Genomic DNA, 14,445 nt, shown 5'->3' on the forward strand with positions numbered 1-14,445 from the left:
TCAAGAGATTAAATGACTTTGAAAATACATTTCTTGGTGTTCCAAAGTTTTTTAATTCTTTATGAATTAATTTTTTGTGTGTTTTGGAAGTATGTTAAAAGGCATCACTGAACAATTACAATCTAAACACCATGTTAAACAAGCATTTTGCACACTTGCTTGCCTCAGTGTTTAATACTTTTTAAAAATGAAATTGAGAGAAAAAAAAGTAGAAGACCATGTCTGAGGGGCAATTTTGGTGAAGGATATGTGTTCTGGGGAAGGCTTTTGGATCAATTCTTACGCCCCATCAAGATAACTGCTGGAGGCATCACCATAGCCAGTGGTTAAGTGCAGCTTTCACTGCCCATCCCAACCATTTGTCCAGAGACCTGGAGGATGAGGACATGAGGTCACTTGGATTGCAGTTCAGTGCTAGTCTTTCTAAGGCTTTTTTTTTTTCAACTGGTTTTGGCCACTCTGAGGGCTAAGACTGAAAAACGAACTTCCCCTGACTACATGCTCTTGGCATCTCTCTTGTGCTAGCACTTGAGCTGTTACAGTTACTCAAGAAGTTAGAGAACTTAACCCACTGAAAAGTCACAAAGAAAAGGGTGGGGGGATGAAGGGAGCACATGATAGCAGAATTGCTCTATGTGAAGTCGCAAGACCATCAACCGGTGTACCAAATACCAGGCTGACATTTTTCAGCTTGTGAATCTTTAGAACATGTGGGAAAGCTGCCCTGGTATGTCAGATGGCTCTAGGTCTGCAGGCCTGCCTGCATTTCGGTTCTCATGCTCAACAACTTTGCTAAAAACAAGTCAAATGAGGAACAGAACTGTATCTTTTAACAGTCTTGGTGAAGTGACCCCAAATTAACATAATTACTTTTTACTTGAGACGCTTGTAACTATCAAGTGTTTAAGCTGATTTTGCTCTGAGCATCTACCTTAAACAGTCATGAGACATTATTTTTCTCTTGCTGAAAAGCCTGTTCAGGTAGGTGGTTCTTGATTTGCCCCATCCATATTTGTAAGTTCACTATTTTCTCAGCTGTGCTGATGCATATGCCAGCAAACCCATGGTATAAATATAATGATAAAAATTATTCAGGTTAAATAAAACAACTACATATTATCACTCTTTAAAACTTTCTTCTTTTAAGCCAAATCATTGCTATGGTCCAGTCCACAACATAACCATCCAAATAGTTCTACCTGTACAACCAAAGGAGTGGTAAACTGCAATTGTGGCAGGAAACTGCAGCAGTCTTTTAAATTGGCTTTGCCAACAGAGAAAATGTAATTTCAAACTACATTCTTACAACAATTTGGGTGTCTCTATATGGGAATAATCAGAGAAACTGAGTTAATTACATTTGCTATTTCAATGTACAATTCAAGTATATTAAACCTTACCTCAAAACCTCTCATCTAGGAATAAACAATCTAATTAAGCCTGTTTATATTTGCATTTATATAAGAAAATTAGAAAATTAATTGAACAGTACAAAGACTTTCTTACATTCAAATAAAGGTGACCATGCGTGGCATTTTTCAGGGAAACAGTTGGTGTGATCTAAGCCTACTCATGTCTAAATCTGAATGAATTTTCTTTTAAGTGTCATTAGGTCATAAGTGGGCTAAGCTAGTAAAAGGTGAGGCCATGTTACTTTTGAAGGGAGTAGCCATACAGAAATCCATTGTCCTTTAATTTACACAGAATTACTTTGTAATATTTAGTGAATCATATAATTTATCTATGTATTCTTATTTAGAATTTTAGTTAATTAAAATCTGATAACAGATGGGGGAGGGTACTTCTGCTCAGAATCTTTTTGGTTATATTATCCTTATCAAATCACAGGCATACCAGAATTCAAGCAAATTTGTGTCAGTGAATTGTCTCTCTCTTTCAAAAATTGACTTCAGAATAACACCACCTGTTATTACCTGGTTTTCAAACAAGCTCTGGTATGGAGTAGCTTAGGGCATCATGTTATAAAACAAGAAAGTAAATGCACTGTTTTGAAATCCTGCACTACTCAGCTGTTTTTTGGTGACATTCAACCCAGTCTCAGTCTAGGAAGATCCACCAGAACATTTTCCCTATTCTATCCCATAGATTTTTCTCCTTTTCAGAATTTCTCCTGCCCTCATTTTCAGACAGAAAGGCATCTTAAGAAATAAAAATATGTAAAAAATGTTTTAGAGAAACTGTTTCCCAGCTTACTGGCCTCACTGTATTCTCTCCAGCCTCACAGCCTGCAACACTTTCAAGACAGTCCACGTAATTAAGTACATGAATAAAACTTCTCTTTAGTTTTGACAATGTGTTTGTTATGTTCTCTGAGCTTAACTTGAAAGCTATAAAGCGCTGGGTTAAAATCAAATGGTTTACAAATACACAGTACAAAGTATAGTACCTACAGAAATACTTTGCAGAATTTTTCCACAATGTAACTCCTATAAATATAAATGTGTAAAATACCCAAAATTTAAAGTATCCTCTGACCTCTTTTTTGTCTAAAGCAGCATATTCAGCTTCAATGCTTTCAGCTTCAGGATCACGTGAAAATACCATTCGAGATTCCAAGTTGAGAGCCAGCTCTTTGTGGTGTTGTTTCTCTGCACAGTCACATGGGGTATCTTTATTTTCATTTTCTGCAAACAAATCTCCACCATGTTTTACTAGAAGCTGAAAAGTAAAATGGCAAATTAAACAGTTACTAATTACCAACTCTAATAATACCCTGAAGAAAAGATCTGTTAGTTAAGAAGAGAACAAAAAAAATATGAACAAGGAAAACAGAAAGAAGAGACAAATATAATAGCAATGGTCTTCAGGAAACAAAGATTCTCTATTGCTATTAAATAAATTACTGCTTGATTTCAGACATAATTATACCTATACCCACCGTAATTCCATGGAACCACAAAATCTCAGAAATATGTTACAAGGCAACGCTGTACAATATGTTGCTGTTAGGTTTTAAACACTAAAATTCTCCTCTACTGATATGGTCAGTGCTCCACAGAAAATGAGGGGCTGAGGTCCTCAACCAACCAGCAAGATGGAGCTAGAAACACCTTTAAGTATTCTTTATATATGGGTGTAACTCCACCATTCTTCCCAGCACTGGTACACTGCTGGTGACAGAAAATGGGAGATTCCTTGGGTAGGAGGGAAGACGGGTACCAGTTCACAGGTAGCACGTAATACTGCTGGTAGCGCTGCCTTTTTTTTGAGGACATGAGAAAAGTGAAATAAAATAATTTTAATTCTAGAAATTCTAATACGGTCTAGTACTGTGCCATTTCACCAACCTTGTCTCTTGCCAGTAACCACCCAGAAATGCAGTCTCTAGGTAATAAACACTAATTGTGCTGCTCTCATTACCTTGCCAACCTTGCCGCCTGCTATAAAATGGTCTGATATAAGCAAGGACAACAAATGCCACAGATTTTAAAGGCCAACAGTGGACCATTTTGCTGATTTATTAGGACATCTTTATAACATGTGCTGAACTTCTAATGACAGGAAGTCAGGACAATCATTCACTGCTAAAATGATTCATCTTATTTCTAAATAAAACTAAAATCCATAAACATTATCTTGCCTTCAGACCATGATGGCTGTAACAACACTATCCTGTATTTTTAGCCAGAGTATTTCAAAACTCAGCTTTTAATTTTTATACTTCTAAAAAAATAAAATTTCCCCAAAATGATCTGTTCTCCACATAAACCTTTTAGATCATGATCAGTCACTTCCTACTTTTCTCGTCAACAGATTGTATCTCCCTTCACCTGTCACTATAAAATACAGAATGTATTTTATAAACCTGGAATAATTCTTGTAGATTCTTTGGAAACTTTTCGCATGTTCTCTAAAATAAAAACAAACGCAAACCCCAAACCACCACAAACCAGTGTAATAACAAGATTTAGTTGAGAAAAAATTAGTGTGATTAAGGATGACACCATATTTTATCTTCATATCAGTGCATCAGGCAGGAATAAAAGATAATACTGGGATAATTATCAAGACAGCCAGCCTACAGTTACCTTGTTCCATCTAAACTTCTTAACATTGCCAAAACTTTGTTAACTTGAGTTTCACATTCTGTCTGTACATTTTAAACAGAAATTTAAGCAACTAAGACACCTTCTGAGGAAGAAAACAATAAACATACTTGAAAGAACACTCCATAGACCTATGCAGCTCAAAATCTAATCTGCAAGATGAGGAATACGCAAATCAACAAGTTTTTAATAATGAAGCCATATTTCTCTGGAAGCACTGTTAAAAAGGCTTGTGTCTCTTAGGTAATTAAAAGGAAAATAATAATTTAAACAATCACATTAATAATTTAAACAATGGCAAAAATGCCATTTAATATGCCAAATATGCTGTGATAGAGTGGAATATATCTGCATAAAATCAAACCTATTCAGCATGCAAGTTAAGTCTTTTTTCCTGTTCAGTATTTTAAGGTAAGCACATTAACTTTGCCCAAACTACCTTTAGCAATGGATTCCACACAGCTGTTCTGCTCAGAGAAGAAATTTAACACATGTGAATGGAGTAATATCAAGACTGCACATTTGACTATCAACTCTGAACAAATCAACTAGTAGGTGGTTAATGCACAAGGGACTATGTTTGGTTTTTCCTTTCCTTATGTGGGTGTGGCGAGGACCGGGGAAGATACAAGCCCAGGGTTTTCCTGAAAAGTTATGGAAAAAGGAGACGATTAAAGAGGAATGTTGCTCCGAAGTGAGAGTAACCACCATAAAACTGGGCAAAAGGCACTCCTGGGATTCTAAGTAACCTTCAGTTTACTGGAGAGAGGGTAGACCACTTCAGGATTAGGCAATTCAGTTTTTTATCTCTTCTTGTTTTGTTAAGAATGTGAATCCTCAAATACTTCTAGGAACAAAGAGATCATTGTTAAATTCCTTCACCAAGCTCTGTTTCAGGCTTTTCATAATGTAGCGTTCCTGTTCATAATCCTGTTCCTGTTGAAGGAGTTACAAGGACTACAGACTATACTGGAGGACTTATGATATCTCAGATACTAATGGATCTTCTTGGGGAAGGCTGGATAGAACAACTGTGACTGGAAATACCTGTAGCCAGAACTTATCAAGCAGCGGGATCAAACAAGAGAAAAGTACACAGTCGTTTGCAATTAGTATTTTCGCTTATTAAATCTAAAAAGAATTAAAAGTTGACAATGAAGATAAAAGTGGTATTAACATAGACCTAGAAGACAGCCTGATATTTGTTTACAAATCAATCACATCAAAGGCTCTAAATCAATCATATAACCATACAAATAAAAAAAAGATTAATTCTAGTTGACAGGAAGAGCCAGGCAATACCTGTATGTCATTCAGTTACTGTGTGCATAATTAGCTGGGTCTGAGTATAATTCAGCTAGCAAAGACTGCACAGTGACTTGCCTCCCTGGTGAAAATCAGTTAAGTGTGTAAATAATTTCTAGGGACATGTTGAAGACAAACTGCTAGCATGGAGGTTGTGGAGCTCTAACAATATGGGGCAGAGAACAGAGAAGGTACAGGGGCAAGATTCAGTCTGTGATACTGGAGCTTAAATATCAGCATCTACTCTTAACTCCTCTCAGTACTGAGCAGGGGACCAGAGAGACAGAGACTTAAGTTAGAGCACAGAAAATGGCATAAGGAAGCTGAGTTTCCATTCATTAGAAGCTCAGAAAACTAGGAAGGATGATCTTTATACTAACAGAATGAAAGAAGTGTTGGCTATTGGAACTAAAAAGACACTATCTGAGATTTTAGAGGGGACTAATGAAAAACCAGAAGATAAAGAAGAACATCCAGTTCAAGATGGTGCACAGCTAAGGCTGGGGAATTGAAATGACAAATTTTAAATGAGAATTTTCAGACAATATCTGGAAACTTGACAGAATACAATCAGTGTTACCAAGTAATACCACAGAACATATTATGTGAGAATCACTAAGAAGTTCACAGTATTGGAAGGGTGGCAGTATTTACCTTTTTAAAAAAAAACAAACCCACAGATAGATAAAATAACTCTATCAACAAATACCAGGGAATCCCAGTGCAATACAATTCTGGACTTAAAAAAAGAATGGTGACCACTGACCAAAACTGTAACGATAAAAGTGACATGCTGACCAAGAACAGAAATGCTGCAGGGGCAGAAACCAGAAAAAAAAAAAAAAGGGAACTTCAGTCACTCCATCTCCCAAGCATATTGAGCAAATTCTATGCTAATACATGATGCTTAAATTAAAATTTCAGACTACATAAGTGGCTGAATAATAGACAAAATAGTTAGCTAACGCATGAGAGGAGAAGCAACTCCTGACTCTGTCCAAAGCAGTGTACAAGACCTAATTCAAAACGTTACCATCAAAGACTCAATAACAATTCCCCAAATGTACTTGGATTCCCCATTCTTGCAGAAGAACAAAGACAAAAAATTCATTGCCTACTTTCAAAAAGTGGTACTAAATAAAAGCATGGAATAAAATTCCAGAAACATCAGAAGAATTTGTGAAGCAAGAACAACGGGACAGAATCGTATGGGAAATAAGAAGCTGAAGTTGTCTCCAGATGAAGAATACATAAAGAACAAAGTCTGGAAAAGATAAACGTAAAATCACAATAAAGAAGGTTCTGAATGTTTTTTGAGCAGTATGCCACGTGCATTAACAACTCGGAATAAGTAATTTTAAAACACCACACGGTAAATCTGTCAATGTGTTTGTAAAGTCGGTCGCTGGACAAAGTGCAAAAGCAATCTCAAATAACATAAAGCAGAAAAGTGGTATGAATTGTTGGAGTCCAGATTCAATGTGGATGTACCACACATGCCTTATGAAGGACACAAAAGAAAGTCTGTTTCAAATTGAAGTCTTAGCACAAGAGGTTCTAGAACTACCAATAAACCAAATACTAATATAAATTACTTAAATTGGTACTTATTCATGAGTCCTAATGGAACTCAAATACGAAATTTCTGAACTATTTATTACAATATGCAACTTACTGTTTAAATCTGTCATGGCACAAGATTAGAAGGTGGTAAAAGTAACAACAATACTAAAAATAGCTCCAGAGAAAATCAGGAAAGTACAGGGAGAACATCATTTTTTGCTGCAGAGAGATCACCAGTGAGGTCCCACAGGTGCTGGGACCTGACTGTTTAAACTATGCAGAAGTTATCTAGAAAAGCAGGTGAATAATCAGGTTATAAACTTTGCTGATGATACTAGGTTAATGAGTGTAGTCTGAATAAACATGAAGTTATACACAGAAGAAAAATAACCTAAATTATACATATAAATGCTGAACTCTGAATTAATCATTACCATTCAAAACACAAATCTTGATGTTACAACAGACAGACTTATGAAAATGTTAACTGTGTTTGAAAATGTTAGATGTTTGTTCTTGTGTTCTTTAAATTAAATTACCAGTACAATTAAATAATAGTCCTCGTTACTTAGTATAGTTTTAAAAATAAATTTGATGGGAGACCTTCAAAGTCATTATAATTCCCAATTACTCATTACTATCCACTACTTTCACAAACATTAAAGTAATTTTTAATCTGTAAAAAGGTAATTATATTTAAGTATGTCAGCACAGATGTATGTCATCCTCTAAAAAACCTGGGCACTGTAAATTAAAGACATCAGACCTGTTCTTGAAACATGGACAGCATTTCCCAGTCTCAGCTACAGAGCAGAATAAAAAGAGCTCTCATTTTCTCTCAGGCAATTATTTCACTTCTCTTTACACATATAGGTATGTCTATGCCTACCTTTAAAGCTTTTTCTCCAGTGTTACGGTCTGCTAATTATATCCAATTTTTATAAGCCCACACAAGTCTTTTTCGTGCTGCGTAGTTTATGTCATGAAGTTAATGTATACGCAATCCAGTTTTTTCATTGTTCTCTACAGACAGTGTACGTTTTGGGTTGTTTATCTTTGTAATTTTTCCAATTAATGAAAAATAGAATTAAAAAGTTAATTCAATATACTATATCAGACTTTTTTTCCCCAAAACAGATTTGTGAACAACTGTACATGTCATTTACTAATAGCAGTATACAGACTTGTAATTATATATGAACTTTTACCTCGACACAGGTTTTCATCCCTGAGGCAGCAGCATAGTGCAAAGGTGTATTTTTTTTGTTATCAACAGCATCAATGGCTGCTCGTTCATATTGTCCTTCATCCAGCTTTGCTCCCTTCCACTTCAGGATCATTTGCAGACAATCTGCTCTTCTGCAGTCATCTTCTGAGGGTCGTGTCAGGCGAGGATGAAGAGCTCCTTCCGAGATCATGATCTGAGGTCCCATACACAGCAAGTGCATAGATGTCTCATTGTGCACATTCCGTTTATTTGGGTTACCATCTCTAACAAAAAGGAAAGTTCTGCGGGGGGTGGAGGGGAATAGAATAAAAAAAATTAGCACACAATTCCATTAATTTCCTTGAAGTGGGGTCTATTATGACAGCTATCTTCTTGCCAAGATTTTTATTAGCCATGTTAGTGCTAAACACTCTTAATAGATAATTACTACTGGGCAGTTCTCATTTCTCTTAGGAGTGAAAAGCCAAGATCTGGATGAATTACTGAAATATCATTAAGCTCCATATATAATTACTTTGTCAGTGTGTGACATAAATTTTAGTTGGCAAAGTTTATTCTACAATTCTATGTTGCATTGCAATAAATGTTATTAAGTCACAAGATTGATGAAATAGATACTTCCTTTCTTCTACTCCGTGTCCTGAATAGTAGTGCATTTGGTAGTTTGCAAATAGATAATGCCAGAGCAACTTCCCCAAAATTAATTCTCCTTTCCTGTATCTTTAGTCGGATGTCAATGCAGTACTTACTACTTCTTGAAAATATATGAAATACTTTTCCTGCCAGCACTGCATGCATTGAGGAAAGACTCTGATTTCTCACTCTAGAATATATGGAAATGCCATGTAATGCAAACCCTCACCTATGCAGATAACAGAGGCTGGCAAGAATTTAAGTCTTCTTCTGAATGCTTTAGAGGCAGTTCAAAGTGGACAATAAACTATACCGGCAAAAAGGGTCAGCTTAGGAATGAAAGGGAAATAACAGACTGATTCCTGGAATCACAACTCTGAATCCTGACAGCTTCTGAGACAATGCAGCTCTCTGCTGCTTCTTACCAGGAAGGAATTATAGAAGTTACAATCCAATTCTGAAATGGAAGTCCTGTGAATCCAAACTTGCTTTAGCCTTTAGAGGTATACTAAAATACTAATTTTTTTCTTAAGGGAGAGTGAATGGTAGGAAATGGCAGAGAAGAAAGACCATCCCTTTGTAGGGCTGGGGTCAGAGACAGCAACGGTGAAAGAACTCCGTGCAAAGGTAGGAAGGACAGCTCCTGGAGAGGTAATACCAGGCTAAATCAGAAGCATGGCACATACATTCAAGAAATCACTGCAGAAACACTTGCACTGTTCCCATAAGCCCCCTCACATAAAACCAGCAGAAGTCACTGTTCATCTCCTCACCAGGCTGTTCCCTGACTCCGAACAGTTTGCAAGTCTGAAAAACGCAGTTATTCTGGAATCCTCATTAAGTCAATACAGGGCACCACTTCCACCCTCCCTGCCCTCACCCCTAAGACTCATTAAAAACAGTTTCAATCACTTCACTTTAAAACAGGCAGCTCAGCCACCTGAAGGCAGGCACTGCCTAAATACAAAATCAGACCATATTGCTCTTGGTGAACAGAGGAGAGCAGAAGAATTTGTTAACCAAACTCACAAAAGAAAACATTATTTATCTCAGTTATTGCCTTATGCTATGGTTACAAGACTAAATGCCACCTCCTCTTTCTGTTGTCCCTGAATATATCCCACCAGGCGCTACACAGTATTCTCTCTCTCAGAGTTCTCCCATGCTTTGTTCAGGACAAAGAGTAATCCTGAAACTATTCTATTAATAAAGGAAGAGGCTACACAGGGTGGATGTGGAATGTCCCTTTCAGAAATTATTGAAAACAGACTGGACAAGTACTTCAGCAGAAAAAATTAGGCACAGCTGATCTGGTCTTGCAATGGAAAGATGTCTTGATGATAATAACTGTCTGGTCAGCTGGATTTCTGTCCTTTCTTCCCTCTGAAAATTGCTGAACAGTTTGAGTTCAAAATGAAACTTACTACTAAAATAGTGTTGTTTTAAATAAGTGGTAACAAAGTATTCAGAGGAAAAGACAAAACCAAAACAGTCTCCTCTATGTTGTCCTATTTTGGCAGCAAAAATGTTCCTTAGAGAAATCTCTCTTTTATTCCATGATAGCTGACATGATAGATACATTTGTTAGGAAATAAGAATATGCCAAACTTGAGATTAAAGATGTTGCCAAAAAAGTGATAGCACATCTTGTTTGCTTGGTTTTTTTTGTTTTCAGAGGAAAGGGATTTAGCAACACAGGCAAAATGCTTCACAGCCAATTACATGACTGACAGGACAAACCACTATCAAACACTATCCAAAATGAATTTCCTTGTTTGAATTAGCTTTTCATAGTATGAAACTAGAGACAGAAAGAAAGGAGGGGAAGGAAGATAGGAAAGAACAGAGAGACAGAAGGAGGGAAAGGAGAGGGAAAGGAGAGGGAGGGATGGAGGGAGGGAGGAGGAAGGAAGGAAGGAAGGGGGAAGGAAGGGGAAGGAAGGGGGAATGAAGGGCAGGAGAGGGGAGGGCAGGAGGGGGGGAGAGGGAAGGGAAGGGAAAGGAGGGGCAGGGCAGGGCAGGGAGGAGAAAAAGATAACTCACTGGGGAACAGGGAGATGAATTCCATAGAGGCACTTAGATATGAGAATGCTAGATGCCTTAGGTATGAGGTTTTGCAGATACCCACTGCAAAACCTGGATATAGAAAATACAAGGCTAAATCTAAGTAATTTTGGTCTCTGAGAGATGTAACTTTGGTTTGGAGACTCACTAAAACCTGAGTTTCTCTACTTCTGCAATAAAATCTGTTTTATGATACATCAGTATCTTTTCTTCTGTTAACTCCCCTTCACAATTTCGTTTGTTATATTTCTACTTCAAGTAAAGATCACCCCCAGCTTAGCCTTCAATGCATTTGTAAACTGCAGTATGAACAGAAAAATGGAAAATTGCTCATTTTTCAGTTCCAAGAATAAACACAGGGTTTTTAAATTTTATTTTATTATTCCCTCTTCCCCCTACCCATGGCATTTACTATCCATACGCCTCCTAATATTCCATCCCAAAACTCTTGCATCTTCCTTAAGAAAAAAAAAAAAAAAGAGATCACAGCACTGGGAAGAAAGAGGCAGCGGCTAAAGATTGTAAAAGACTTCATGTGTGGCTCCTTTTTCAGTAGTTTTTAAAACTAGATAACACTGATGTTCAAGTCAGTAGGCCTAACTATTTTTACCTGATGTCTGTAACATGAAGTTTGTAAAGCTAGCAGACATCTGTTACCTTCAAATTCGCTGTGGAATGAGTAGAGAAGAAAGGGTGATAAAGAAGGGGCCAGATCCCTTCTGCAACCACTGCAGGGGACTGCGGTATGGTAGCAAAAGTACCCAGTGTTTCAAATGCGGAAGCATTCAGTAGGAATCCCCGAGGACACACAATTGAGGAAGTATTGAGATTAAAGGCTTCAACTGGCACAAAGGCATAGCACCAAGCTCGTGGTATGAAGCTAAAAGAAACAATTCAGTATTGCAGAGAGGGCAGACTTTGTCTTTCACATCAAGTGCCTGAACTCTTACTTCAGAGTTTGCACTTAGACTGTATAACATGCTGGATGGCTGCACTAATTAGACCTGCATATTCTGAATGTCAGGAGAGTCCTTTGGGTATTTGTTAACCACATCTTTTCCTCCCACTCCGAGTTGCTTTATATTCAACGTACTGATTCCTGCTACTTCTCTAATTAAAAGTAAAATGTTACTTTAAAATTCAGTGAAGAACTGTCTGTGGTTTCTGTATGACGCTGAACCAGGGCTTGAATTTTTTGAATTGCGAGAGGACCTTCATCGTCTCCTCCCAAACCAGATGAAGTTTCTCTAGGATCTTTAGCGATCTAATCATTACCTTCTAGGCTTGATAATATCATAATGTACATTTCTGTTTTCAATATTTAGCTCTTTATCATCAGTGGAATTCCATGCTGTGGTATTTTAAAGCATGTGATTCACTCCTGAATCAGGTTACAGTGCATCTGATTTCAGAACAGCACAATGTTTGTGTGGTGACCTGTGAAAGCCATAAATCAGACACTTTTTCTTAAAAACAGCATTTTACACACAAACAAAAATATTCATAACCCCTGCTAAGATAATAGCAAGGTTAACTAAATAATATCAATTAAAGAGACCATCCTGCTTATATTCATCTCCCTTCATTTTTTTAAAAACCTTACTATATTTTTCCCAACAACTCTGCTGAAATTCTCTTTAATAATCCCAAGCTATGGGGATTTCATCTCTATCTGACTGACTACATGCTGTAACCTATAAGTTTTCCATTACTAAGATTTATGTAAATTATAGAAGAACCTTTGTAGAAGGCACAAATGCTAAGTGGATACAAACACTCTCCTATAGCTCAAGGTAGATATTTCACCTTATCCTCAATAGTTCAGTGAGGAGATGGGTCTGCCCTAGGCTGAAACTCTGTGCTTAAAAGTAGAATTTGAAGGCTGTCAAACCAGTACCCCTTTTTAAACCCCAAATTCCTCTCTAAAGGGTTAAACAATAGTTTAAAAGGTAGCTTTAATAGTGAGTAACTATTAGTATAAATTTTTTCCACCATAAAATTAAGGTCTTGGGGAAAAAAACAATAAAACTCTTGTTTTAAGAAGTTATGTATACCCTAATCTAAAATGAGAAGGGCTTATGTCCTGCCTGCTTGCAGATTCTCTGTTCCTAAACAAATAGAAAGGCACTTTCCTGTATTAACCAGATGATGAAAAGCTCTAGGATGGATTTAAATCTTTTAAAGTGCCGTTGCTCTGTTTTAGTCTTGCTCCATAGCACAAAGAATATCCCTACTCAAATAAGTCTAACAGCATGGTAGATTTTCAACCCCTGCAGCAAGAAGTATCAGCAGATTATTTTTTTTCCAAGAGAGAAATCCAAAAAACCTCCCTAGAAGGCTACTCCCTTGCCTAAGCTCAACATTTGCCCTTCTGTCCAAGTTATCTGCTAAAAAATTGTCCAACCATCTCTAAATATGTTGAAAACTTCAGTAAGAACCATCTGCAAATTTTCGAGAACTATTTTGCGCCATTTGTAAAAAACACTAGTGGGCTTGGGGAAAAATTATGTTTGATTACTTGTTCTCCTTGCTTGTCACTCAACTTCTATGTCTCATAAATGGGTATGACAAACACCAGAGCTGCCAAAGGCAGCCAGGACCTCACTCTGGGCACATAAATGGGCTTCAAAGTGCCACATTATTCCCCCTTTTTCTCTCCTTAATCTCCTGAAAAGTCAAAGGATCAGCTCTTAAGTGTAAGGGGAAGTCAAGCCAATGCTGAAAAGCCCTGCTGAACCCATGACTTAAAGTTCAGAGAAGATGACTAGTGTCCAAAAAAGGGTAAATTAATACATTTTACATCCACAAATTCATTATTCATCAGGGCTCCATTTTTACCAGTGGTATTTGGTGTGTAAGACTTTCACAGAGCAGAGCTACAGACCCCTGCAATTTGGCTCACAACTTCAGAGGTACAAGAAGCTAAATTTTGCCTGGAAATGTACTGATAGAGTGAAAATATGCATTGCCTATGGAAAATACCACTTAACCACAAGGCAGCCAAACTTTACTCTAGTTGCAGTTTCCAGATTTTGCTTCAAGCTGTAGCTCTTTGCAGAATCCAAACTTGAGGTGACAAAAGCATCAAAAAAGTGTTGAAAACAGTGACAAAAAAGAAAGGGCTGTAACATTCACACCTACTATCTGTATTTGCAGAAAAGCAGCGAGAGACTCAAGATCACAAGGCTGTGAACTTGAATAATAAACAACTGGCACATTCCCTGACACTGGAAAACTAATAACACAACCATTTCTTCAGGTTTTAATAAAACCTTTCATATTTGGGGCATGAAAACGACCACATTTACAGTCTCTTTCTCTCTCTCAACAAATGCTATATACTTTATAGCTATATACATGTATACAGATGTATGTGTATATATATGTATGCATATAAAAAATATCAAAATGTACCTATGTATAGAAAAACGAAACCAAAATACAAACTAATGTAAAATGAAATTATAAAGGTAGTTCTGACAGCTGGAGACTAAAGCAAGTCTGAATTTGCTCAAAGACAGTGAAACTTACTGATTTTTTAATGCAAAGCACTTACGTGTACTACATAAACTACACAGCAAATTG

The 14,445-nt window shown here is 37.0% G+C and overlaps 1 protein-coding gene across 5 annotated transcripts in view; it reads right to left on the bottom strand.

Moving 5' to 3' along the window:
• Positions 1-14,445, bottom strand: part of ANKIB1 (ankyrin repeat and IBR domain containing 1) — a 97,130-nt gene that overhangs the window by 32,395 nt on the left and 50,290 nt on the right. For all 5 annotated transcript variants that reach the window (XM_010572488.1, XM_010572321.1, XM_010572244.1 and 2 more), the window contains exons 3-4: positions 8,144-8,444; positions 2,497-2,679 (exon numbers count right to left, since the gene is read on the bottom strand). In XM_010572488.1, coding sequence (XP_010570790.1) covers positions 2,497-2,679; positions 8,144-8,444 — 484 coding nt within the window. The remainder of the gene's footprint in view (positions 1-2,496; positions 2,680-8,143; positions 8,445-14,445) is intronic.

Source organism: Haliaeetus leucocephalus, unplaced genomic scaffold (genome assembly GCF_000737465.1).
Source record: "Haliaeetus leucocephalus isolate CR32 unplaced genomic scaffold, Haliaeetus_leucocephalus-4.0 Scaffold0, whole genome shotgun sequence".
NCBI classification, from domain to species: domain Eukaryota; kingdom Metazoa; phylum Chordata; class Aves; order Accipitriformes; family Accipitridae; genus Haliaeetus; species Haliaeetus leucocephalus.